This window comes from Apostichopus japonicus, chromosome 17 (assembly GCF_037975245.1).
Source record: "Apostichopus japonicus isolate 1M-3 chromosome 17, ASM3797524v1, whole genome shotgun sequence".
Lineage (NCBI taxonomy): Eukaryota > Metazoa > Echinodermata > Holothuroidea > Aspidochirotida > Stichopodidae > Apostichopus > Apostichopus japonicus.
Genome location: NC_092577.1, coordinates 8733746 through 8746598, shown reverse-complemented (window position 1 = coordinate 8746598; position 12853 = coordinate 8733746). Strand labels below are relative to the sequence as shown.

General features: G+C 38.3%; 1 protein-coding gene across 1 annotated transcript; it reads left to right on the top strand.

Annotated features, from left to right (window-relative positions):
• The first annotated feature begins 947 nt into the window (after positions 1-947).
• Positions 948-11254, top strand: LOC139984099 (uncharacterized). The gene is made up of 5 exons (XM_071997805.1): positions 948-1107; positions 3265-3349; positions 6342-6752; positions 8933-8983; positions 9447-11254. The coding sequence occupies exons 2-5, from the start codon at positions 3274-3276 to the stop codon at positions 9713-9715; spliced, it is 807 nt and encodes a 268-aa protein (XP_071853906.1). The 5' UTR covers positions 948-1107; positions 3265-3273; the 3' UTR covers positions 9716-11254.
• Positions 11255-12853: the final 1599 nt, after the last annotated feature.

Here is a 12853-nt window from a genome sequence, read left to right as displayed (position 1 = left end):
GAGGGGAGAGGGGAGAGGGGAGAGGGGAGAGGGGAGAGGGGAGAGGGGAGAGGGGAGAGGGGAGAGGGGAGAGGGGAGAGGGGAGAGGGGAGAGGGGAGAGGGGAGAGGGGAGAGGGGAGAGGGGAGAGGGGAGAGGGGAGAGGGGAGAGGGGAGAGGGGAGAGGGGAGAGGGGAGAGGGGAGAGGGGAGAGGGAGAGGAGAGGAGAGGAGAGGAGAGGAGAGGAGAGGAGAGGAGAGGAGAGGAGAGGAGAGGAGAGGAGAGGAGAGGAGAGGAGAGGAGAGGAGAGGAGAGGAGAGGAGAGGAGAGGAGACGAGACGAGACGAGACGAGACGAGACGAGACGAGACGAGACGAGACGAGACGAGACGAGACGAGACGAAACGAAACGAAACGAAACGAAAAGAAATGAGACGAAACGAAGGAAAACGAAGGTAAACGAAGGTAAACGAAGGAAAACGAAGGAAAACGAAAGAAAGAAAGAAAGAAAAGAAAATAAAAGAAGAAAAGGAAGAAATTAAGAAAGAAAGAAAGGAAGAACATCAACCAGCCAACAACACAAATCAAAAAACACAATTGCCCTTTTGTGTAGTATTAATTTTTTATCATTTATTTCTACTGTGTAATTTCCGATCGAATAATTGCACGTTTGTCGTACAGTCGTACACGGTTGTTTTAAAGATCCCCGGAGCACTTCTACTTGCAATGATATACCTGTATATTTCGCAAAATGTTGTAGCAACGATATTAACTTTCACCTGAGACAAGTGATTGATTTCATCTTTTCATAACAAAATTGTATCTTTAAAAATCTAGAACACACTGTAGGAACGAAATATCGTATATCACGTCATTTTTATATCTATCTATATTTTAATGGAACCAACGCCTAGATATGTATTTCATTATTTTCTTTATCCACGCGATTTTTGTAGGCAGTGATATGTTTTACCTTCCGTTTACACTAGTTTCTCTATGCGATTTCAATACCTGTAAAATAAAGGAAAAATCGACAGTCTTAGAGGTGATGACTTGTCGCAGAGGTGGATTTCGGGACACTTTTTTGGCGCTTTCATTTGGCAACGGGCTGTACAAAATATTTCCTAACGGTAAGTAAATATTGAATACGAATGTGTTACTTTATTTTACGAAAATTTGTTTAAATTGAAATTATTGTAATCTTTTAAAATTAAATTCGGTTATTTTCCAGTATAGCAATACATTCCAAATGTCTTTTCAAAGACTAGCATCGTTCAGCATTCTGGTGAAGGACTTTCTTCCGTCCTCCCCCCCCCCACCTCCCCCAGTTCACCCTAAATTCTTCTCACATAGCACTAATCGATGGTGATACTGTTGGGTAAGATTCATCTAAAAACAAAAAGCATAAATAAACCTCCAATATACAAGTGTTTTTGTTTTGTTTTGCGGGAGAAAATGTTTGAACTTAGGAAAATTAGACCGATCTTTCTGGTAATTGCTTCAGGATAGAATCAACCAGTATTGTTTTTGTTATATATATTGCCAATTTGACTTTCAATTTTTAATTTCAAATTTCTGTTTATTCCGACAAACAGTCTCGAATTTAATGACATGGATAGTGAAATCGCGTTACGAACAATTCAACAGTACAGTCAACCATTTGTTTTGTAGTAATACGTCGATTTTTGAAAATTTGTATTTCGTTATTAAAGACAAAAACAATTATGATAACAGGAATTTTTGGAGATAAAACGTCAGATTTTCGAAATGAAACATATACATATCGAAAGAAACAAGAAACATAAAGAAAACATAAAATATTTCGAGATAAAATGCATCATTCATACAGGGGCGATCCTGCAAGCAAATATAAATAAAACAATAAAATATGCATTGTAACTCGTTTTTACTCTACTCCGTATTCGGATAAAGTATATACGGCGTTCCTTACTGCCATGATTTGCATAACAAAAGGTTACGAGGGCATTTTTCGTCTCATTTCTTTTCTGTAAAGTAGTCTGTTTAAAGGAGAGTTAAAGAGTTCTATGGTTTACAACAGCTGAAGGAGGGAATTATTACATTCTGTTCTTTCTCATTTTTGTTTTGTTCACTTTTGATTCTCATGACTTCGTTGCCCAACGTCTTTGTTTTAATTAGGTAAAGTATTAAGTAAACCATATGTAAAAATGGGAAGAGACATTCTTCAAACCGGTTAACGTATTTTTATGAAATTAACAAGTTATGTATTGCAGTTATAGATTTTATCGTTATCGAATACCATCGAAAGATTATGTAAACATATAACCCAAAACACTGCGTTATAGGATGAATTTGTTCATAATGTGCGTTATGGTATGTCATAGGTCATGCAGTAAGTTAACAAAAAGAATCAGTCATTGGTATATGTTCCTTTAACTGTTTCCTGCTTCAGGATATTCAGCTTTAAAAAAAATATACTAAAACTCTGGAATGCTCCTTTAAGACTGAATTGACGATGACGTGATTCCTCTGCTCATGCTTTTAACGTGTTCTTTTCAAGTTCATATTAACAGCAGAAAACTCACATATGGCATTCAACACCATACAATTGTGGATTGTGGGGGAAGGGAGGGTGGAGGGGGTGGGGCGACGGTCAGCATGACCTTGTTGATAAGCAATAGCATATTCGTAAGGACATATATACCCATAGCCGTAATCGTAACATGAAACAAACATGATCACCTCAAATTAACATTAAACCATAAGCTGTTAGTATAACTGCAGTATTAGTATTACATGTGTGTTACGCCCCCATATCGACAGTGCTTTCTATTCCTTAACAGTATAGTTGAATATCACGGTACTTACGGTATTTTTTTAAACAAATATTCTCAGATATTCATCCAGATCACGATGTGAATGTCACAGTGTCTATTGTGTATATATCATATCGCGATGTATGCCGGCGATTTTTAATGGCAAATATGTTGGGCCCCTACATACAGGGGGTCTTGAGCTGGCGTCCCTGTGGTTCGCCTTAATCCGGCATTTATTGGCAGTAATGAAAATATAAATCATTTAATTAAATTCGTGGGACAGAAACATGTTTTGCTACTTGATGAGGATAAGCCATGTAAAAAGTAAAGATAATTAGGCATCTGTTAAATTTATTTATTCACGCTTAGATTGCGAATATCATCTTATCTCGAAATTTAACTGCAAGACTTGGTCTGAAAACGGCACAAAGTTACAATCAAATATCAAAAGCGCTCTTTATCAAGAACGCATTACATCTTGTTTGTTTATAGACACCAACGATGATGTCACGAGGCGGACTTGCAGCGATACTAGTGATAGGGGCGATCTGCCTAATGATGATGGATTGTGTTCAAGGTAAGTAAAATATAGAATCCCAGAAATTTGGCAAAATATGGTCACTCAGAGGATCTATAGGAAAGGGCGGGGGGGGGGGGGCGAGAGAAATCATAGTGTGAAGGAGATTAAACATAAACTGTAATACGAAGCCCAGAGAAATTCTCTAATCTTTTACTTATAATACGTATTGAGCTTTTTGTCACGATCAGCTGAATCGAATCACAAGTAGTAAGTATTAAATATTGATCTGGATCCTTTGAAGATGCCAGATTAAATGTCAAGTCTGTAAGAAACGGGTAAACTTTAAGATTTCCATTTTTTCTCCACTTTACAATGGAAGATATTTGATGATGATCAAGAATAGAAATTGAACTAGGAAGAATGCTGACACAGTGTATCGCCGTGTGTTTAAGCAGTGAAGGCTTGAAAAAAGTGAGGGCGCTTTGCATTGTACGGCAAAAGCCAAATCATTTGTATACGTTTTCATGCATATACTGTACATAAATTGAATTTGATTTTATCCGTTTTTTTTTCGAAAGATTTTAGGACTTCCTTTATACAAATGAGACATGTTAAGGATACCAGAGTGGTTATTACTATACTCCTGATCTAAAGTCTCAATGTGTGTTTGCCAAATTTTAACTTCCACCTTTCCAGCATACTGCCCTCAAAGCTCACTGAAAATACACCGTTCTATGCAATTTTCATATTAATAATCATTATTGTTATTGAGTTATCTGTCGGTAAACATTTTGAGCTGAATAAAATCAGCCAGAATTTTAAACGAGTCCGTAGATTCTTCAAACTTCAATCAAAATTTGCAAGCCCCGCCCAACAGATCATACGCCAATCAAAGCTCTCTGTTTGTTTGCGACCGTTAGCCTTGGCTAACTTTCTTTCTTTCGGTCCTACCGATGTATCTTGCACAATTGAGTCATTTCCTTCCATTGCAAGCAATAACCAGGTGTTTTCAGATGTTTCCTCGTGAAATTGGATCTAAAAAGGGGACGATCCGATCATATATATATATATAGGTTACATTTTATGTAATGAACATGCTGATATAGGCGGTCGCAGTGATTTTACGGTAAATTGTTCGCGCCATAAGGGCAACAGAAAATATATTTGTTTCTTTCGATTGCGAAAGCTTATCTCCATTAAACCCACCTGGTCGGAGTGCATTTAGTATAAGAAACATTGAATCTACTTCGGAAGTGTGTTTTCCGAAATTCATCAACAAACACGTACTGAGACTTTAAAACCCAATTTTGATTTTTTTTTCGCCTCTTATGACTCGAGAAAGTGAAATGTTTTATGCATCTTTTAATGTCTTGAAAGTGTCATTTTCGGTATCTGAGAGGCACATGGCAAACATTTTCTTTCTTGTATTACTTTAGTGCTCAACTCAGATAGTGTCATGGTTGTCCCTGGTTAATGCCGTGAAAAGTCAAACCCCGCCCACCCCACCCCTTACCACACGCACCTACTTTAGTGTAATACTTAATTCGAGTCACTCCAAGATAAATGTATGTCGTCCAGTTACAGAGTTTATGACAATTGACAATTCATAATCATGGACGTTAAAATATGAATCTAAGAGACTGACTTCGGTCAGCTTGCGGCTTTGATAAGCCAATGAGGCTTTTTCGCGAGTTCCTGCTTGCAGGAGGATCTAAAATACATACATACTTTAGTTATGTCAAAGACGTAGTGTTTGTATTATGCGCCGATATTTTCTTGCCGTACAAGCAAAGCGCCACTATTTGGATGAGTGGCTTCAGTATATATCTCATGACGTCATTCTCCCTACTTCAATTTCGATGTGATCAATGTGATCAAAACATTCACCTTAATCATATGGAATGCTCCTGTAAGGTGAAATTTATAATGACGTCGTCTCCTCTGTCGTACAGGCATTAATTTTCGATGTTAGTCCATTAATTATATAACTTCGAATAAACTCACAGCAAATCATGTTTTTCTTTTCGTTAACTTCATATATAAACAGCGTAGCATAGGTCCTTGAATTACATCCAACATAATTTATCATTGAAAACCTTTACCATAACGTAAACAGTCTCAAGAGGCCTTAAAAGTCGTATGTGTTCCCCTTGACTTCTACGTTACACTTGAGGAAGTATTAGCCTATGTAGTTCAGTCGCTTTGATTGATTAACCTCAGTTGTTTCAATGGTCATATCTCAACAACAGCAAAATAGAATAAAATGTTATAGAAACACACACTGGACTGCATAGCATTGTTGTCTTAACGGTCTGTCAATATATGAAGACTAATTTTGAACCTATAAAGTAATCCTTTGCAACAGAAAACATCGGAATGGAAACGCTTTCGCAACATGTGTGCATCGTTAATAACAATCTCGAATACCCGCATATATACTATCATTTACATGTCTTTGCTTACTTCTAAGACAAATATAAACTATTTAAAACCTATCCTCTTTTTTTGTCAAAAAAAAAATTGTATAAAAATACGATTTGCCGCTCACTGAGTGGGCCGTCGTGCACGTTGAGGTATTGACTTACAAGAGGGCGTTGGACAGTGACGGTCTGTGCCACTATTTGCGACAGTCTTAGTCTTTCAACCGGCGTCGCTGGAACCTTGAACCCGGTCATTTTGGGTACCGTATACGAAACTATACCAAGTCTCATGAATAAGAGAAAATGCAGTCCTCCGTATCTCATCATGTCAAGCTGACTGTGGCTTCGGCACCTCGGACCCAGTCCGTTCCCGAAGGGAGGTGGGCGGGGGGGGGGCTAGAGAAATGGCCCTCCTACTTAAAAACAAACAAAACCAGAAACACACATGAAGGCATCGAAGGAGAGTCACATCAGAACTTGGACGGTGGGGGGGGGGGTAGGAAAGGTAAGATGTGGGTGAAATTATGTGCGTTGTGATTATTGTTGATCACTTATTAATACAATACGATTAACTTTCTTAGATTTCCGGTTGTCCAGGTTTACCAAGTTGACTTTTATTTCTTGTTCAGGGTACAGCCGTGATGATGCCGTGGAGCAGAAGTGCGCCGTCATCAAGAAAGATTGCATAAACACTGGCGGTATATTCAAACGTTCCTTTGTGTGCGCAAGCAACGGTAAACGGTATATCAATGAATGCGCACTACAGTTAAGGTCATGTGAACTCTACCTGGAGACGGGCGAGGTCATCATGGAAGAGAGATGCTTGTGGGTTGACATAGTTGAGGGTGAGGACAAGGGGGAGGAGGAGGAGGATGAGGACAAGGGGGAGGAAGAGGAGGAGGAGAATGAAAACGAGCATCCACCAGCGTCTGATTACGACAGCCAAACTACGGTCGATATGGTTTACGCAACAACCGGAATGAATTCTTACACAGTAGAAGCCGGACATGACTCTATCCAATACTCTGAATCTGCCGATGGTAAGGTGTTGTTGTTCTTGAAAGATCTGCTACAATTTTCAGGCAAAAGCTGACGACTTTTTCAGACAATTGAGAGTACAATTGGTACGATATTAAAACTTTTGGAGTGGGAATATAGTTAGGACCTTGACATTTAGGGAGGCTTAAATATAAAATAAAATGACTTGAACTGACAGTTGCTACTCTATAGTACTTTGGATGTCATCATCTATAACACTAACACCTCCCCCTCCCCCACCCCTACCCCTTCCCCGACCCTGAATAAAATTCTTCCTTTGTCCGTTATACCACTTCATTGTATCAGCTTACTATCATATTAAAGAGAAATGAAGGGTGTAACAATGTTACATAATCCTACTATAACTAATTGTCAGAATTGAAGCAAGACACCAATACTGTCAAAGTTACAAGTTTAACTTTAAGGAAATATCCTATTGAAAGTGCATTTCAATGAAGTAGAGAACTCACTTCCTAATATCAATATCCTTCGCAAAACAATGAAGATTTCCTTAACTAGCTTGTTGATAATGAGATGATGTTGGAGTCAGCTTCATGCATTATTCTTGACAGTTTGACAAAGACATTCATCCATATAGAACAGCCCCTCTCTGATATGCGAAAGCTAATGCAGTATACGAGGCTATCATATTCGTTGAAAGTGGGGGAGTGTCCAGGCTACATGGCAATAATACATTTTTGTGTGTGTAAAATGTGAAGCGTGGTGGTCAAAATCGAAAGGTAAATGTACCAGCGATATTATCATTGCAAGTTCGAGTCCTGACTGGGACTCGAATTACATTTGCGCCTTTGACACCATGTTTGTGACCTTGCGCACTTAATATAAACCATGGTATTTCTTCAGTCCAGATATTTTAATTGAACCTGCGTAGTAACTTTTGAATAGAGTGGTGCACCTATGGGATGTAACCTTCCCAGGCAATACGTATTTGCGATGCACTGTAGGGAGACTTTGCGCTACTGTTACCATTGGTATCGGTGTTACAAATTACAAATGGCTGACTAGAGTATTTGACTTCCTGGTTCAATGACTAAGTAGCTAATTCAATGCTAACTCACTGACTAACTGACATTGAAGAAACACACTGATTGGCTGATTGGACTTATTGGCTAGATGGATGGATGACTTTCTTGGGTGTCGGTGTTACAGATCACAAATGGCGAGGGATTAACAGCAGTAAACGTCGTGTGATGGATTAGCCATGCCTTGATACAGAACAGTACATTTTGAATTTGAACTTTTACTTTGCGCAGCAGACGGAGAGTAATATTTTAACATCTGGTTTACAGGACAATACAAATATATAGCAATACTTGTATGCTACGGGGAACGGTAATATAGTATGAGTAAAACAATGAGAAGAAAACGAGTGTATATGCATAAATGTTTTTATCAAACAGTATTAATTGACGGGCTGATAGCTGCATGATGTGCTGACTGACTGACTGGTTCTTGCTGACTGACGCACCCACTGCCATAGTCACTCACTGATTGGTTAGTTGGATGGCTTGTTGGCTGACAATACTGTATCTGACTTCCTGGTTCCATGACTTACTGGCTGACTAAGTAGCTAATTCACTGCTGACTCACTTACTGACTGACATTTAAGAAACACACTGATTGACTGATTGGCTAGATGGTGGGCTTTCTTGGCTGATTATAATATCTGACTTCCTCGTTGACTATATTACTGGCCGAACTGAATAGCTAATTAACTGCTGAATCATTTACTGACTAACATAATAGTTCATTGATTGGGTGATTGCTGACTGACCCACTCACTGACATAGTCATGGATTTGATTGGTTAGTTGGATTGCTTGTTAGCTGACTGTAGTATCTGGCTTTCTTGATGACTAACTTACTGGCTGACTGAATAGGTAAACAATTAATTAATTAACTGGCTGATTGATTAGTTAACTGTCTGTTTATAGTCGCGAGCGACACAGTTGCTGACAGTCTCATAGACTTAATGATTAAATGAGTAGCTGATTGATTGATTGATTGTATGCTTGAATGATTGCATGACTGACTGACTGAAATAACTGATTTAAGAATTCCGTTCTAATCAAATTCACCAATCGCTGCAACTCATCGCAATACTCAGCGACAAAGTATTAAAATCTTTCTAGCCTCGTAACGTTTTAATTGTCTTACTTCAGATGATTTCAAGCAACCACCAGAAGTTATATCTGAAGAAAAATTGTGCAGCTGTGAGTTAATTTCCTTCTTCTAAATAATGTTTTAACAATAACCTCATTGCACAACAAGTTCAACACGAGAGTCCTCTCATGAAATTTTGGGTACTCTACGAGTAATTAAAAGCCAGAGAGGCAGAAGGGTGTGACCGGGGGTAGCGAGTAGGCTAGTAAGGGTTAACGTCTCGGCCTTTTGGCTAAGATCATGTGTAGTATATGTTCCATTTCGAGGGGAATGGAGATGCACACCTGATGATGATCACACAGTCACAGTCCCGATTCAATGGGACTGGGGTTGAGAGCGGATCAGTCGTTCGGTTGTTTGGTTTCTTGCCCAGGTTCTTTCCTGGCAACTTTTTTTTAAACAGTAGGAAGGGTAAGCTCAAGAGATTATTATGCGCAAAATGTAATTCGGAAGACACAAACAACTGCTTAATATGCATGCGAATATTTTGCCCCCTTTTCTTTACGTATATAGGTAGGGGTGATATGGCTTGTCCGAGCTGCATAGCTTCTCACGGGGGTCTAGGAGGACCCGTCTGTGCAACTAACGGCGAAACCTACAAAACGCAATGTGACTTGGACACGGAGAGATGTGAAGGAGGAAACTTTGATCTAAACATCGAACATGATGGAAATTGCGCATCCACGACAAAACATGGACATGAGCATGTGGCAGGAAACTCTGGGAGGGGCCACGGGCACTCCAGGGGTGACATTGGTAACCGTGACAGCGTGTTCAATTGATGGTGGTAACTTGTCGGTTGGCAGTTTCTTTCCCAGACGAATTATATTGAATAAACTATTAGTAATTTAGTAATTTACGAAAAGAAATCATACCTTCTTTTCTTATAGTTCTATTTTTAATCAATTTATATTTTGTATCTTTTCTTCGTTATAGTGAGTGTTTCAATAAAATGATTAACTAAGGACCAATTTGCTCAAATCTACTTCCCGTTATGATGTTTTCATAATATCTCTGTCAGCATTAAAAATGTAATGTTTATATTATTTGTATTGCGTTACATCATTTTGGTTTTTACACTAAGGGTGTAAAAAAAAATCTATAAACAGCCGTGGAAAAGGTGTAGAGATTAGGGTTGGTGAAAAGAGGAGAGGAATGTGGTGAACACAAAAGGTTTGATGGTATCGTTTACTGGTACGCTGCCGAGATTTTACTCTGCAGACTGTTATGAAATTACAGCGTAAATTTAAGAAAATAAATACGGCCAAAGCTAAGAACTAGACAAACCAAAATTGAATATTATGTAGTCTTGATAGCTGACGTTGGCTGATAAACTTAAAGGGTTATTCCGGTGACTGACGTTCATAACTAGTCACTAAATTTATGGGAATCGTTCTACTTCTTCAGGTCAAAATCGTGTGCAAATCGGGCATTTTGTATGAATTATTCAAATTTGGGGATATTTTGTGAATGCATACATGGCTACAGCAAATGGAATCAGGCGCGTAGCCAGCCTTCGTGATGTTAGGGGCAAAGTCAATTTTGTTTTGTTCTGTTTAAAATTGCGAAACCATTTACGAAAATTGAAATTTTAGTAGGCGAACTTAAATTTGATTAAAGAGTTTTTTACATGAATTTTTATAACGCAATAGGGGCTCTTTCCTTTGTTACGAATTCGAGCTGACTGGAAGGAGTGGGAGGGGGGGGGGTGACTAAGATTGGTTGCCAGTCAGCACCGGATTATCCCTTCATTTTAACCCGCTGATCGACTAAGATCCATTCCTTACGTCATGACTGAGATTGGTTGTCTTCCATCACCGGATTATCCCTTCAATTTGACTCGCCAATCACCTTAAATCCATTCCCTACGTCATCACTACGCCTTATTTCATGTCTGAGATTGGTATTGAACGTGAATTAAACAGCTGTAAGGGTGTCATTGTTGCGCACTGACACCAACATATTTTGTTACCTTTATCTTATTTGTTATGTTTTAATTTGACCTATTGTTTAGACCTTGTATTTGAGTGAAAGGTTTGTGAGAGGGATAATTAACCAATGAATATGGTGTGTGCACATTCATGACGCAGTAGGCTATAAACCATTTTAAAAGTAGAGTTTTGAAGTAGATAAAAACCTATATTGGACAGGTTGCATCAATTACCGTATATAAACACGTGTTTCTTTCAAGTTAAATGTTTGGTGTGAAATGCCTTCATATTTTAAAAATATTTTCATGACGGTATATGGAGACTAAGAAAAATATTTTCTTTCACTAGACAAAATACATGTACTCTTCAGCTCTTCAGCTGATAAAAGAATTTGCAGTTTGATATCTCTTTGGCTTCATTCTAGTAAGCTGAACCAACAACATTTACAATAAAAAAAACATATAGCTTCACACACAAATTTGATTATATTGAATCATTTAGCTTTCTTCACTTGCCTAGCGTGTAGTATCTGTTTTTGTCTCCCAAACTAACTTCTGATTGACCAGGTGCAGCAGGTTTCTTAGCCATGAACTCACTGAAATTTCCTTTGCCAACCTAACAATTTAGTTTCAAACATAGAATTTTATTATTGTCAGGATTTTCAACAGCAGAGCGGCAGATATCTCTCCGGGGAACTTTCCCTTGTTTTATGTTCAGTTGGAAATACTCTTTCTTTTGCTTTCGGAACAATCGTTTATCTACAGGAGGTAATAGTAAAACGCAAAGATTATCTAATCAGGTGAAAACTCTATAATAAAAAAAACATTGCCTGTGAACTTGTTTCCTATCCTCTAGTGCTTTGTAAATGATAAGTACATTCACCTCCACTCAAGTGTTATCAGAAGTTCTTCTAAAAGTGTTATAACAAGGGCCTCTCTTTGACTACAATTCCCTGTCAGATGTATGACCTAAACGTTTGAATCGATATACCTGACGCACATTGGAATTTGTCAACTCTTTAAGTATACCTTCACAGCAAAATGTAAAATTCACTGCAAGCCAAGCACAACGATGTTGCAGAAGCTTATCTAAGATGTGAATTAAAAGTCGTGAAATAGGTTATTTGGCAGAAGAGGGGGCCAACTTGGACTACAGTTGGTTCCAAATGGGATACTCTGGTGGGATAATCCTCATATTGGCGATGGGATTCATCTGGGATTTGTCCTTGACACTATCGAAGTAAGAGTCACTGCCGGAATCCAAAAATTGACATTCAATTAACCAGCTTTGAGTGATCGGTAAGACAGAAAATGTCAAATGTTTAGGTTTCCCTAAAAAACAGTGGTAAAATGTTTACATGACAAAAGTGATAGCAATTTTCCTTTATTCGGCAAACATGTTTTTTTATTATCCAAATGCTTCCAGAAAGCAGAGAAAACATATGGGGGTATGAAGAATTAAGTACCTGAACAGCCGTCAAGACTGGTTTTTAGTTTTTCCTTACAGCCAAAACCTCTGAAATCTGCTGATGGTGCCTATGTTTCCGCATTTCTACAAATAGTTACAATAACAAATTTAAGTGCATCTACTTGACAAGCCTCATACAGTAGCTTCTATGTATTCTAGGAAAATTGCTTATCAAAATGTACCTTGTGTCCTTACAATCTTTGCTTTTATATAATAATAATAATAATATTCCCATCTACAGGTTGAATCATGAAAATGCAGGGCGAGGGACGCAATAAATGTATAAAAAGCTTAGCCATACTTTGAACTTCATATTGTTGGCCACCAGGATGGTGTTATTAGCCTAACATATTGTTTTATGTGAAAGTGCAAATCTCAATTACTTGACCTGTTGTAGCATCAAATACGCAACCATCTAACCAGGTGGTTGGGCTAAAGCCATATATAGTTTTTAAACTGTGGTGTGATACCATCAGTGTACATTTTGGAAATTTCTGGAAATTGCATCCTGTTGTTGAGTAT

Excerpts from the sequence above, each read along its gene's own strand:
- LOC139984099 (XM_071997805.1), top strand. The coding sequence starts at position 3,274 with ATGATGTCACGAGGCGGACTTGCAGCGATACTAGTGATAGGGGCGATC. Across the intron at positions 6,753-8,932 it reads ATACTCTGAATCTGCCGATG|ATGATTTCAAGCAACCACCA; the intron begins GTAAGGTGTTGT and ends GTCTTACTTCAG. Across the intron at positions 8,984-9,446 it reads TGAAGAAAAATTGTGCAGCT|GTAGGGGTGATATGGCTTGT; the intron begins GTGAGTTAATTT and ends TTACGTATATAG.